The following is a 13,623-nucleotide window of genomic DNA, read 5'->3' on the forward strand; positions in this document are numbered from 1 at the left end:
CTGGATTTCAGTGTGATCACAGCGTCGCTGCAAAGAGCACAGAGACGGGAAATTAATCTTTTCCTCCATCTACTTACCAACAAATAGCACCAGAACAGGCCATTTTAGATAACACCCACCACAAGAATGGAGCGTGCCTCTTGTGTTTCATCAGTGCCCCTGTCTGTGACAGATGTACTCACCTGAGCCATGCCATCAAAATGACTCAAGTCCTTCAGCCTCTGTTTCACTTGGGAAACACCGTCTCCAGTGTCAGGCAGTTCTGCTTGCTGACCCATTAAAAACTCAATGGCATTCTTGACCTAGACGTGACCACACAGACAAAAAGACTGCTGCAAAATGATGCAAAGCACAGACAGAAAATCATTCTCAGTCCAAAATTAATCACACTTTAGGTGACTGTTAAATCCAGTAATAAAATGAGCTTCCAAGAGCTAATTTCCATGTTCAAAGGTGCTTCTCTCAGGTAAATCTATGTGGCTGCAGGGCAGTGATACCCAAATTAGCTCTGAATGAAGAGGAACTGCAGTCTTCCCAAGCGAACTAGCCCTGCTAGTCAGAGTTAAAGAGCAGCAGCATAAATTAAACACTCTCAAAATAGAAAGTATAAAAATCTCTCTCTTCTCCCCCTCTCCCCAAATCTTCCTTCTGCACGCAGAAATAGTGTATCTTTTAATACCTCTTGAAAACTTTGCTCAAACTTCCACAGTTGTAAATACTGCTCCATTTTCAGCTGATGTTTTTCCCAGAAGCCATCAAAAGCAGTCTCCATCTCCCGCAGCTGCCCCAGTAGCCTCGAGTACAGAAAGAAGACGGGATTAGAACAGATGGACAAACAGATGGATAAGCTCTAGAAAGACGGTCTACTCAGCACTCCAGTTCAACTCTTAGGAGAAATGAACTGATGTATGTATTTCAGAGGCTGTTCATGAAATCATCCCTGCAGATGACAGTACCTGGGTGAAGAAGTTGTTGTCATCACCGTTTTAACAGAACAGAATCCTAGAATCATAGGATGGTCTGGGTTGAAAGGGATCACAGTGATCACCTAGATTCAACCCCCCTGCTATGTGCAGGGTTGCCAACCACCAGGCTGCCTAGAGCCACATCCAACCATGCATTGAATGCCTCCTGAGAGCCCTGTGTAGGGCTGAATCTGTTCCACAGGCCCACCACTGAGGCTGGAAAAAATATCAGAGTAGGCCAGAATTGACAGAAATCAGCCAGGAAATCAACAGATATGGAGCAAAGCTGGTATTTCTGTCTGTAAGTTTTTGATAGATACATCCATACTGAAATAGTCCAAGTGTTTCCACTCAAAATGAGGCAAATAGCAACATGCTGCACTCACCTATTCACAGTCTCCCAGTCTCCAGGCCTCTCGTGGTGCTGGTCCTGGCTGCACTCACCCACATCAGGCTCTTCTAAATTGCTTAAAAGCAACTTGCCCTCTTTTGTGACTGCTGTAATATCTTCCTGCATAATGCAAAACATTTCTGATTCAGGTTACTCTGTGGGAGGTAAAGGTAAGTCATTTTGCATTGCTCTCTTCTCTGTCATGAAGTAGAGCACTGGTATCCATCACAGCAAAGGGTTCCCAGCAACATTTAGCTCCCTTAACCCTTGGATGTGGGAGAGGCTGAACTACAGACTGGTCACCATGCTGGATGGGAACAGGAACATATATGTCAGACAGTGTAGCTGAGCTGTCTAACAGGTGCTAACTTTTGTCCCATGCAGGATATCAAATAGGTTAATTTCTCAGTTGCTCCATTTAATTAAACTCCTGTCAATTTTTCATCACACTTGCATCTTGCTTTTGTTCGGTACCACAGCTACATACATTATCCTGATCAACTCATTATCTGGATGCAGGAATCAGCTGCATCTATCTTTTGGTTGTCAAGAGACACACAGGGGCCCCACATCTCACAACCTGCACACAGTTACTCATCAGCTTTCATCTTTCATGGTCTTAAAAGGAACAAAACAAAACATAAAAAAGCCAATGGAAGTGATTTCAGTCAGAAGCCCGAGAATGTTTTTGATATTTTAAATTAATAGATGAGGCATTAAAAGCAACAGATGGCTTCTACTAAGCGCCGCTGTGCTTTATATGCAAATGAAAACAGATAACGTGCTTTATTTCACCCCAGAGAAAAGTGTGTACTGCTGACATGTTTATAGGCAGGACTAAATTGGGTAACCCATATTTTCTCCCTACACTTTGGACATCATCTGAAGCACAAAGTCTAATTCACATGAGGCTACATTTTAGTTGGGAATGCACTTCATAGATCAACACATGCAGCTGCTATCGTTCATTACCAAAGAAGAAATAAAGGACTTGCATTAGCTATAATTGCAGTTGTGTGCACGTCTATTCATATATGACTAGATGCAGCATCCTTCAGATATCACTTTGGGTATTTCTAACTAAGAAATCACTGTCACGAGGACAACAAAAGATTATAAATGAGAATAGATACTCTTCTTTGATTAGCATAAATAAATAAAGCAAAGGACCTCATTCTTCAGCAGCACAGCACTGCTATTAGCATGGGAATCATTATGAATTGAGGGCTTGGGGATGTGCCTATGCTGTCCCCAGGAAGATGCAGGAGCATCTTTCAAAGCTGCAAAGACAACAGTGTGACAGCAGCAGCTGTCTGCTCTGCAGCTTCCACTAAATCCTACAAAAATACCCATCGATCACAATGGCTGAAAAGAAATATTAAAATATTAAAGAAAAAAAGTCGTCTTATATGAAAAACGAAGGCCCAGAGGGATCAAGTCAGGCATGCTTCAAACTATACACTAGAAAGAAATCTTCACCTTGAATGCTCTCAAGCAAACACAGCTTCCTTCAGACCCTTGGGGCAGCTGCACTCAGTAAGTGTGCAGCTCTGCATGCAGGAGGAGGGAGCTGAGGACACAAGCCATCTCTTCAGACTCACTGACAATCCTTGTGTGCAACTTTCTGCAGCACTGAGGGAACCCCACCAACCTCCTTTCTACTAGAAGGATGAGCAAAGCCCAGAGGAGCAGCATATTTCAGACACCAACTTCTGTATCCAGTAAGGAGCCAATGCTGAGGCAGTTTCCTGGATGCCAGCACGATAATTTACTGGAATGCATGGCAAACATAAGTTGAACACATAGACAAAACCATGCAGTGTTTTATCTTGTCTGCCAACACATACACATGCATGGGAGGGATACGGGAGTGGGTATCAAACTAGTAGACAGCCAAACCCCAGAGAACTCATCTTGCTGCACTCCCAATGAGCCATACCTTGAGCTGGAAGTACTTCTCAGTGCGCAGGGCCAGGATACGCTCAATGGAATACATGTCCTCTGGTAGCTCAGTCTCTGCCAGCTCTGTGCCAAAAGACTGCAACATCTGTGCAATTTCCTTCACGGTTAGTGCAAAACTCTCTATTGCCTGGTGGGAGACAATAATTGTGATCAGATTGGGATTCAGGACATTGCTTAAGAGCGCACTAAAAGCCAAGGCTGAGATCTGCAAGAGAATGCAGGATCCGACTCTTAGAGAGATGGCTGGTAGGTCCACTAGTACAGTATTGCTGTTGCGTGCTACAGTGGCCACCAAGACATGGCCAGCTGGCTTTTAGCACAGCTTAAATCCATAACAAGGTCTTGAAGTCTTGTGTCTACTGGACACAGACACCTCATGTTTTGTTTTCTGCTGCCTGTTCTCGTGCACTGTCCTGCCACTCACTGAAGATCTATGGCAGAAGCCACCATGGCATCCATCACACATAACCCACACCAAGAAACACCTCCTGACAGCAGGACATAAGAGAGGTCTTTGGTCATGGACATGCCCAGAATTGCAAGCCACATTAGTAGGTGACACTGCAGCTCTGGCTCTGCTTTTGGGGTCAAGGTAATAAGCTTTAATGCAACTGACAGCATTTGTATTTTCTTTAAGCTGTATATTTTACAAGGAAGCCTCAGGAAGTGTTTTAAGAGCACCTTACAAGGGAATTTTTTGAGAGGCTTTTAACGTGGACACTTATCTAACACATGCAGATATGTTCTAGAAGCTCATCTCTTTCTTAAATTACCCAAACATTTTTGTCATTTACTTTGTCATTTTTGTCTCCAAGTGTGAGAGCTACGTCACTGTCACTGTAACACATTGTGCAAAAGAACAAAACTAAGAGCCAAAAAATTTTAACAAGCACGAAGGTGGCAATGCACCCATGCAAATGGGCAGAATCTGGCAGAAGCAACAGCTTGAAGCACTCCAGCAATGGTGCCTTGGGCTTTTATTTTCACGCTGCCTGTCTGGACAATGGTGCAGGACTGGGGGCACAATGATCTGTCTCAGACAATTTCATTAGTGTTTTGCTCTCTATAGCTACCTGAAGGGAGGCTATAGTGAGCTGGGGGTTGCCACCTTCTCTCATATAACTGATGCTAGGACTAGAGGGAATGGCTTCAAGCTGCATCAGGGGAGATTTAGGACATTAGGAAATACTGCTTCTCTGAAAGAGTGGTCAGGCACTATAATGGGCTGCCCAGGGAAGTGGTGGAGTCACCAACACTGGAGGTGTTCAAGGAACATTTGGACATTGTGTTGAAGGACATGGTTTAGTGAGAGCTATTGGTGATTGGTGGATGGTTGGACTGGATAATCTTGTGGGTCTTTTCCAACCTTGGTGATTCTGTGATTGATTTGTTGGAAAGGTGGCTGGGAATTTAACCTGCCACTATAAATCCATTTGGGGCCTAACTCCACTTGATTCCTTTGCAAACCTTATCAAGGAAAGGTAGTTGCTCCAGAGGTTACCCTCAGCTATGTACTGCTTACTGCCTTACAGGAAATGTTTTTAGCAGGAGATCAGGCCTTCCCCAGCAGATTCCCCACACCCAGTGTTGAGCCCCGGTACGCACAGTCCTGAAGATGACCCACTCGCTGTGGCAGTACTCCAAGGTGCCTCCAAACTCTGTGGTTAGCTGCTGCTCATCAATGTACGTCAGCAGGTCGCTAACCGAGCTCAGCATAACAACCTGCAAAGAAGGCAACACCATCAGCTGGTTGATCCTTCCCACCTAAATCACACATCGATCAAGCCCAGAACTCTTATCTATGTAAAAATTGAGTTTTCTCTATGTTGCTTTTTTCTTTTGGTTATGGCTTAACACAGCTTTTATAGATTTGACCACTTTCCCAAGGAATCACTGATCTTCCAGGTGCTTTCTTCCTTAAATACAAAGTACAGTGAGGTACCGCAGTGTGTTGCCTACATATCAGAGCTGAAAGCAGAAGTAACGCAGGTTTTGGCAAGAGATGACAAGGCAACCTGGAAAAATATAAATACTGGAACACGGCATGAAGCACTGGCCAACTTCACCTTAATACACAGGCTTTTTAAGATGAGTTTCCGTGTGTCTTGCTCTTCAAAGCCTCTTGGCATTTCAGACACTAAAAAAATTCCTGAGCATGGTTTTATCCTCCACGCATGCATACATCCTTCTGGAGGGGGGAGGATGGGCTGATAAAGCCACCTATTCTGTAGGAGATAAACCATGCACAGGCAAGCAGAAAACTGCTACAGGAGAGATTTTTGTAGAAATAGGGCACTAATGGCAGAAACGCCCCAGTTACTCCTCAACGTCAGTGCCTTCACATCTTCCCCATCTCGAGGTTCACAGGCAGAAAACAACCACACACAAGGCACAATGCTTTGCATTCTCATACCGGTAACTTGAGCAGAAAATCCTCCTGACTAAATCGAAATCCAATGTCAGTGAAGGTGCGCTGGAAAAACCCTGTGGGACGAAGAACCATCACCAAGTGCAGGTTCCCTGGGAATGACGCCTGCGAGAAAACAGAGATAACATTCAACTTGGGCATGTGACAGGCCCAACTGCTCCCAAACATCTTGAAAGATGAGACAGCATTAAACCCAAGGATCTTCTTCTGATTGCCCCCAAGAGCATTTTCCATCACAGGCTGGATTATGCATTTCCTAATGCAGGTGTAACTCGTCATCTGCTGATGCTGGCCCAGCTCAAGATCTTGCCTGCTGGACTTGGATCCCACCACCAGCAGCGATGCTTCTGCAGGCTCACAGCCGTGTGTTTGCAAAACTGGAGGGTGACACAAGGTGGTTTAGAGAAATAAATAATATGGGACTTCACTGCAGGGGGACTGTGCGGCCCCACTTCCCTTTTGAACAAGCAAGCGATCGGTCATGCACTTGGAAGGGCTGCTGGTAATACGGTTTAAAGCTAAGTACTGCAGTCAGCACTATAAATGAGGGACTGGAATTCTGTCTTATAAGGGAGCGCAGGGGTGGAACTCTGTTTTTTCAAGCACATGCTTTTGGCAGGTGCAATTTTAGACAGATCTGTGGAAAGGATGCTCGAGAATGAAAAAGAATTTTTAAGCCTTGCCACTAAATTATGGATAAGCCCATGATGCAAACAATGGAGTTAATGAAGATGTATCATTTTATCTGAGATCCAAACCAGGCCGGGTTACATTCCTCCCTATCTTCCTCATTTGAACTTCAGAACCCTAACGCTGTCAGAGCTGTACATATGAAGGTTTTGTGGCTCTCCCAGGTGCAAAGGTAACCCAAGGAACACAATTCTACACACTAAATTCACACAAAAATAACTTTTCCTTGAATAAACAAACATCTAAACCCATTCAAGAGCACTGGGTAAGCCTTCCCACTGCATAAGCACAATGTATGTACGCCAAGAGCAAGACCACACAAACAACTCCCCATCTCCTGCTCTCTCCAACAGCAAGACCCTGTTGAACAACATGCTCTCCTTCCCAAAGCCCCAACATGCCAGATGTGATAGCAGAACATACACCAAGAGTAAGAGTACTGAATATATCTGGATATTTTACACAGTGCCTTCAAGACAAAGACTGCTCCCATAAACATGTATTAGTGTTGTTTGAAAAAGCCTCTATTTACAGTTAAGATCTGATATCCATGAACTGCAGCGTTACTCAATGGCTCTGTTTTCTTTTGTAGGAAAGGTCAAGTTGTGGTTTCTATTGCCCACAACTCCACTTAGACATGGACAGTGACTGGTAGGATTGAATAAGCCACACAGATTCAATATACTGATCTGCAGCTATTTTAGGTAAGAGCAAAATATATACATATATAGAAATGAATGTGAATGAAGTGCCAAATTCATATCCTTTGAAAATCAACATCAACTGTGCCAAGGCAAAGATTTGGCATTAGATTCAAGAGCAAACCATACAACACCGAAGAGGCTTATGCTGGCCTGGAAGAGTCTTATGCATCCCCCTGGATGCTGTGCTTGTGGCACATAGCACCTGGGGAGCACAGGAATTGGCTGCTGGCCTTGGGACAGCAGTAACGGGTCCAGCATGGGAGACCTGAGCAAACTATGCTCATTCAGGTTTGATGTTTGGAAGAAAATCTTTTCCTTAGAGGGCAGTGAGACCCTGGCACAGCTGCCCAGATAGCTGTGGGTATCCCATCCATGGAGGTACCCAAGGTCAGGTTGGTTGGGGTTCTGGACAGCCTGAGCTGGAGAGGGGCAGCCAGCCCATAACACAGGGGTGGAACTGAGCGGGCTTTAATGTCTCTTCCAACCCACGTGATATACATATCCATCTGTGTTTCTTTTGACACTTGATGCGCTTCAGCCAGAGGTAGCTGCACTTCTAGGATGGGTTACTTGACTTTCCTTTAGCTTAGAAAGTGCTAGTGGATTTTTTTAGATGATTCCATATACATAAGAGCAAGGTCAGCATTTCTGGGTATACGTTGTATATACATCATACATACATTGTATATATACATAGATATATCTGAAATACATCGTGTATTTCAAGCAGGGGAAAAAAACAAACTGTGAGGTGGGAAAGACCAAGAAAACATACCAAAAAAAAAGAAGTTCCCCATAATATAATCAAGAATGCAATGACAAAAGGGTCCTAAAAATTGCCTTCTGCTTTATCTCATGACACTGAAAAGAATCTGTGCATAACAAACCACCTAAAAGAATCCTCTTAAACTCTTTGCCTTTCAGTATTCCTCTGCAGTGCTGGAAGGACAGGAAGCTACTGGAGCTGTTCCATTATATCAGGTACCCAGTGACATCTCACCCGTGTTCTATGGCAAGGAGCACGGTCAGGAAATTCCCCATCCTGAGCACACAGACGTATATGTCTTAAGGCCCCAGATCAGCAACTGCTTACACACAAGCTCTACTATGACAGTGCTGCTCTAGTCAATATAGGTGAACTGGGTTAACACAGCACAGGAAAGGATATGCACTGAAAGCATTGCAGTTATTAACTCCTTACTGAATAGCTTGTCTTAATATACTTAATGTGCTTTTACATAATGTTAAGACTGGGCTTTCCGAGGACATGTTCACTGGGCCATCCGTAAGGCTGCAGATCAATAGACCTGAAGCAAAAGTAGCACCTGCCGGTGACTTTATTTCAGAACAATTGCAATTGAAGCTAACGGCCTTTAAGCAGATGCTGAAGTTTGCTTTATTCCGGCCCTTAGCAGCCATACAGCAAAACGCCAAGTAGGGCCAACTCCATCCTCACCTCCCTGACAGCTAAAAACGCAGCTCCGGTGCCGGGCATCCCCCCTGCCGCCCTCCCGCACTCGCAGCACTGCGGAGCCGCGAGAAGGTCGCGGTTGCGGCGTTCCTCCTCCGAGCCGCCCCCGCGGGGCCCTTCCCCGCGATGCGGAGGGGCTGCCCCGCTCCTCGCAGCCGGTCCCGTTCCGCAGGCCCGCAGCTCCTTACCGCACTCCTCCGCGGCTTCCTGAAGCCCCGTGCGGGGCTCGCCTCGGCCATGGCCCCGCGGCCGCAGCGCTGCGGCGGTTCCGCAGAGGGACGAGGCGGCCCGTTCGCTCCCTGCTTCCCGAGCGACGGCTTCGATTTAAGGTGGAATGCCTAAAATCAGCCTCGGAACGGGGCCGGCTGCCTTCCGCCACGACTGAGCCCGAGCGATTGCAGCACAGATTTCACCGTTCTGCTTTTTTTTCCCCCCCTCCCCGCTGCGCTCTGAAGTTGATTAGGATTTCGTGTGCGAAGGAATGCGGTCCGTAGCTAAACCTATAGCCGGCAGGGTCCCCAAAGCGACGGCACAAGCATGAGCCCGTGCAGTCAGTACAGAACGGCACGCACAAAGGAGTTAAACAACGATCTGTGTGCTGATATAAAAAAAAAAATCCTGGATCAGATGCATGACTGCAGAGCTGCATATCCTTATGCTGAAAAAAATAGGGCACTGTATTTCAAATGCAGCTTATTTGCACTTAGACAAGGATCAGAAATGCAGCACGCATTACAGTTGGACAGGAAGGTAAATCAGGATGTAACCTTTTGTATTATTAACATAAAAGCATGTCCAGATGAACCCTTCCCGGTCACAAAGACAGCCTTCCAGGGATGGGCCCTCTGGTTTTTAAGTCGAGCTTCCCAACTCTTAGCATTAAACAGACATTCCTGCCTCTCACTGCCCTCTGCACACAGCTGCGCTGCAGTATTTGCACACACAGCCCTGATACAGCCCAGGCAAAGCTGCTGCACTATGTGGACACAGGTACACTAACAGGGTGTGTGCTCAGAGGTCACGAAGTAATTCTATTTCCTGATGAAACACGAGATGAATGGCACTGCTGTTGAAGCTACAAATTAGGACAGACAGGATTTTTCGTGCTTTGAAACTTCCAAACTATGCAAAGCATCGACATCACCCTTAAAGGAAGCTCCCGGTACTCCCCCACTGCTTCAAACACCAGCAGCAGAACTGAATCCTGATGATCACTTTAAGGGACTATTTTCTATTATTCAGACGCTGCCTTTTCTCTCGTGATTCCCATGTGTGCAACCTCACGTTGTAGAGTTCAAAAGAGAGAGGAAAAAAAATCACAGCCCCAAATACCTACAGCAGGACCTTATGCACAATGCAGAAAGGTAATGGCAATCCTTCCTTCCTTCCACTGGATGCCTATGAGCAAAATGCCAGTAAGGCCAAGTCCAGCTGGGCCTGGTTCCCCATGGCTCAACGTGCTGCTGAGCTGCAGAAACCACCTTGTTTTGAGTTGCATTCAAAACAGGCAGAGCAAAAAGTGAATGCAGGGGTGCACGTTTCAAACAGCTTTTCCCACCTAAGCCCACAAACAAATGGCTGTGCAGCTTGTTTTAAGAATCCAACACTTTTCAGCCACTGAAAATTAGGTAAAATATGCTCTCGCTAATAAGCCGTGTCTAGAAAGAATATACATGAAGCCAAATTCTCTACCCAACAAAATCACAGAACGTGGCAGAAAACCCATTTGGACCACTAAGGGAAAGTATAAAAACAAGCAAATGAATTGGTTTAATGTTCAAACAGCTCATTTACGCATTCAAATGAGGCACAGAGCCATGACTGAATTAATCACAGGGCCATAAAGCAAAATGCTACCAAGAGAGAAAGCACGGGCATCATTGCTCCTGATTCCTACTGCTTTCTGATAGTGGCACAAAATGGGCACGGCGGCTTCATACCTTGAAAGAAATAATCATTCAAGAGGACTTACTGCAATTTTTTGGAGAGTCATTTTGACTGATGTCCACGTGTCCAATCTCCTGTCCAGGATTAGGATAAATTTGGTGTCTGACTCATGTTGACTGTGGGATTAAAAATGAAGTCAATGAATAACATTCTGAGGGAACGTGGCTTTGCTCCCTGTCCCACCCTCTCCCCCATCCCCCCAAAACAACCCCAAGAACACAGAAAACAAAGCGCAATCTGACATTTCCACAGGTGTAAGACAATCACAGAACGGCTTGGGATGGAAGGGACCTCAGGGGGTCACCCAGTCCCAACCCCCTGCTGTGGGCAGGGCTGCCACCCGCTCAGTCAGGCACTGGGTCGGGTTCCCTATGGCTCCATCCAACCTGGCCTCATACACCTCCAGGGATGGGAAGTACTGCCAAAACATGTTTGAAAATATTTCTTAGACCAGACTGCAGCAGAAATTTGGGAAGTTCATCTCATGGCTGAAGCATCGCCTCTGCAATGGGCAACATGATTTGCGCATCCAAATCCTTTACGCTGGTTTAAAATCCCCTGAAGAAGTGGGGATCTCTGGGGATCCACATGCTGCAGTGGGACCCAGTGCAGAGGTGAACTGTGACTATAACAAACATGGTCTTGTCAGAATATCTAGTGGCAGCTTCAACAACAGACACACCAACGGTACCTCCAACTGCAAACTGGAGATGTGTTTGCATGCGGGTAAGGGTACACCACCCCTACAAACACATGCTATGGATATGTTAGGTCAAGCTCAAAGTGCAAGGGTTCCGTGCCTTTATGCAAATTATGCATTGTCATTGAGGCATACCAGAAAAGAGCAGAGAAAATAAATACTGTGTTTCACACATGGGTCACACACAAAACCTTGGCATGTAACAAAGTGCGAGGTGAGCTTACCCACTGTCATCTGGAATCAGGCTCAACCTTGCAGCCAAAAGCCTTTTTTAGCCAAATTAGTTTTGGCAACGTGGAAAAGACTTTGCACGTTTATGTCAGGAAACCCCCAGCAAGAGCTTAGTAACAGCATTAGGTGGGAGAGGGCCAAAACGATCCTTTTGTCTAAGGCTCATTCTGATAATGAGGATAGAACTGCTTGATTTTCCAGTGTACAACTTTAAAAGGCAGGTCTCTGCCCAGCGAGACACCAACAAACCCTAAACCCAAGCAATACTAATAAGGCAGCCAGACCTTAACACAATGTCAGTTCATCAAAGCATGCCCCAGAACACCATTTAGACCCGACATGGTTATATTCTTTCTCTCTACATACTTATATCACTTCCCAGCACTCACTGCATGGTACTGCAACTCTAAATCATTGTGGTTTCCCTGCTCTGTGTTGCCAGGTGTGGCTCTACATCACTTTACTCCAATATGACGATGCAAGTGAAATACACAAAGTTAGTCTGATGACCTAAAAGCTGCTGTTAGGGTCTCCCTTCTGAAGAGATCAGGATCAGTCCCACTCTCCTGTGCTTCTCCTTCACCATTGTGCAGTGCTATTCAGCAAAGCTCACCCCTCAGCACACTGCCCACCACGTGTATGGGGTGCGTGGAAGGTGGGAACACGCTACTTACCCTTCTGTATCATTATTCTGTACCATCTTCTCTATTGTTTTTTTCTCTACAGCTCTTCCATACAACCACGTCCTGCATTATGGCCGCAGGAATCAAATGAATTGAATACAACACTCAGTTTCCTCCTGGCTCTGTCACTAACACCCTCACCTTGTTGAGTGAATAACAGCTTCCAGCTGTTACCTCCAGCAGAAGCACTCCATGAAATTCAGCTCCCAGACCTGACATCCCATGTGGTCCCTTCAGACTGATGTCAGCAGGACGACTCATAGTCACTGCTGCTGATGGCAATAGAAAAGGCACAGTGCATGTGGTTTTGATAAACCCATACCCATCCATAGGTATGTGGTAGGGAAGTGTTCGTGTATCTACAGCTCATTCTGTACAGCTCATTCATTTCAGACTCCAGTGTTGTTAGAACAGCCAGGTACTGAAGCAGGCTGCGGTGGTGGTAGGAGGACTAGAGAAGCATGATTAAAGTGGTTTTCCAAATAACACACTGAGCACGGTTGAATCACCAGCAAGCTCTCAGCTCTCATTAGTTTCTTGATTGAGTTTGACCTATTACAGGGATAGCAAGACTGCTAATCATGCTAACGCCAGGGTGTTTAAAGTCACATGGAATAAAAAGCCCTCAAAGATCCAGGCAGAGAAGCACACACAGCCAGGGGCAACACGCCCAGCAGGACAGGAGGGAGAGACCCCTCTGCAGGCCTGACCCAGGAGCAACACAGCTTCACAGTAGATCAAGATAGAGCTCAGAGAAACCAGAGGCCCTTTTTATTCCTGCAGAGGTGGCAAAACAGACAGTACTTCTCCTGAGGCAGCTGCTTGATGGAAAGCTCCCACCTAGCTGCTATCAACCTACTCTCCCTGAAGGCAGAAATTTGCCAAAACAGGCATTATTCAAGGAAATTAAGCATTCCAGGTAACTGAGTCAGTCTCAGCAGCAAGAAGTGGGAGAGCCATTAATCTGAGCACAGAGCCCTGCATGTGGTCGGGACAGATTGCTGGCTGCTTAACCCTGGGATACAGGAACATAATGGAGCTGTGGCACGCTGCTGAGTGATCGGCTGTAATGGGGACCCCAAATGGGTTTGTTCCTGTAATTATTCTCTTCCTCTGGTTACATTTCTCTTTTCCAGCAACGACTCTCTATTTGTACACATCACAGTATTACACTGGAGAGGAATGGCATATTTAAGCAGTGACACATGTCAAAGCTTAAAGGAAAGCTTGTTGCTAATTAGAAACTTAATAAAGTGAACTGATGATACACGCAGGCTGGCAGGTAACAAGGATGATGTCCACTTTTTATCTGCAGTTACTGGCACATTAAGTACCACACCTGGACACCGCAAGAGCTTGCAATTAATTGCTTGTCTTCTCCCCTGCCCTAGGAGCTGAAGGCATCCCTTGCGCCCACACACAGCATTAAGCTGTGGATACTGCACCTGGCC

General features: G+C 45.9%; 1 protein-coding gene across 2 annotated transcripts in view; it reads right to left on the reverse strand.

Annotated features, from left to right (window-relative positions):
* Positions 1 to 13,623, reverse strand: part of MCF2 (MCF.2 cell line derived transforming sequence) — a 45,347-nt gene that overhangs the window by 23,388 nt on the left and 8,336 nt on the right. The window contains exons 4-10 of one of the 2 annotated variants that reach the window (XM_015860413.1): positions 10,584 to 10,674; positions 5,732 to 5,851; positions 4,924 to 5,040; positions 3,296 to 3,445; positions 1,352 to 1,476; positions 680 to 794; positions 183 to 302 (exon numbers count right to left, since the gene is read on the reverse strand). In XM_015860413.1, the coding sequence (XP_015715899.1) occupies positions 183 to 302; positions 680 to 794; positions 1,352 to 1,476; positions 3,296 to 3,445; positions 4,924 to 5,040; positions 5,732 to 5,851; positions 10,584 to 10,674 (838 nt within the window). Of the gene's footprint in view, positions 1 to 182; positions 303 to 679; positions 795 to 1,351; positions 1,477 to 3,295; positions 3,446 to 4,923; positions 5,041 to 5,731; positions 5,852 to 8,799; positions 9,149 to 10,583; positions 10,675 to 13,623 lie in introns of those variants that run through there. The other variant, XM_015860414.2, reaches the window with a different exon arrangement.

Source organism: Coturnix japonica, chromosome 4 (genome assembly GCF_001577835.2).
Source record: "Coturnix japonica isolate 7356 chromosome 4, Coturnix japonica 2.1, whole genome shotgun sequence".
NCBI classification, from domain to species: Eukaryota; Metazoa; Chordata; class Aves; order Galliformes; family Phasianidae; genus Coturnix; species Coturnix japonica.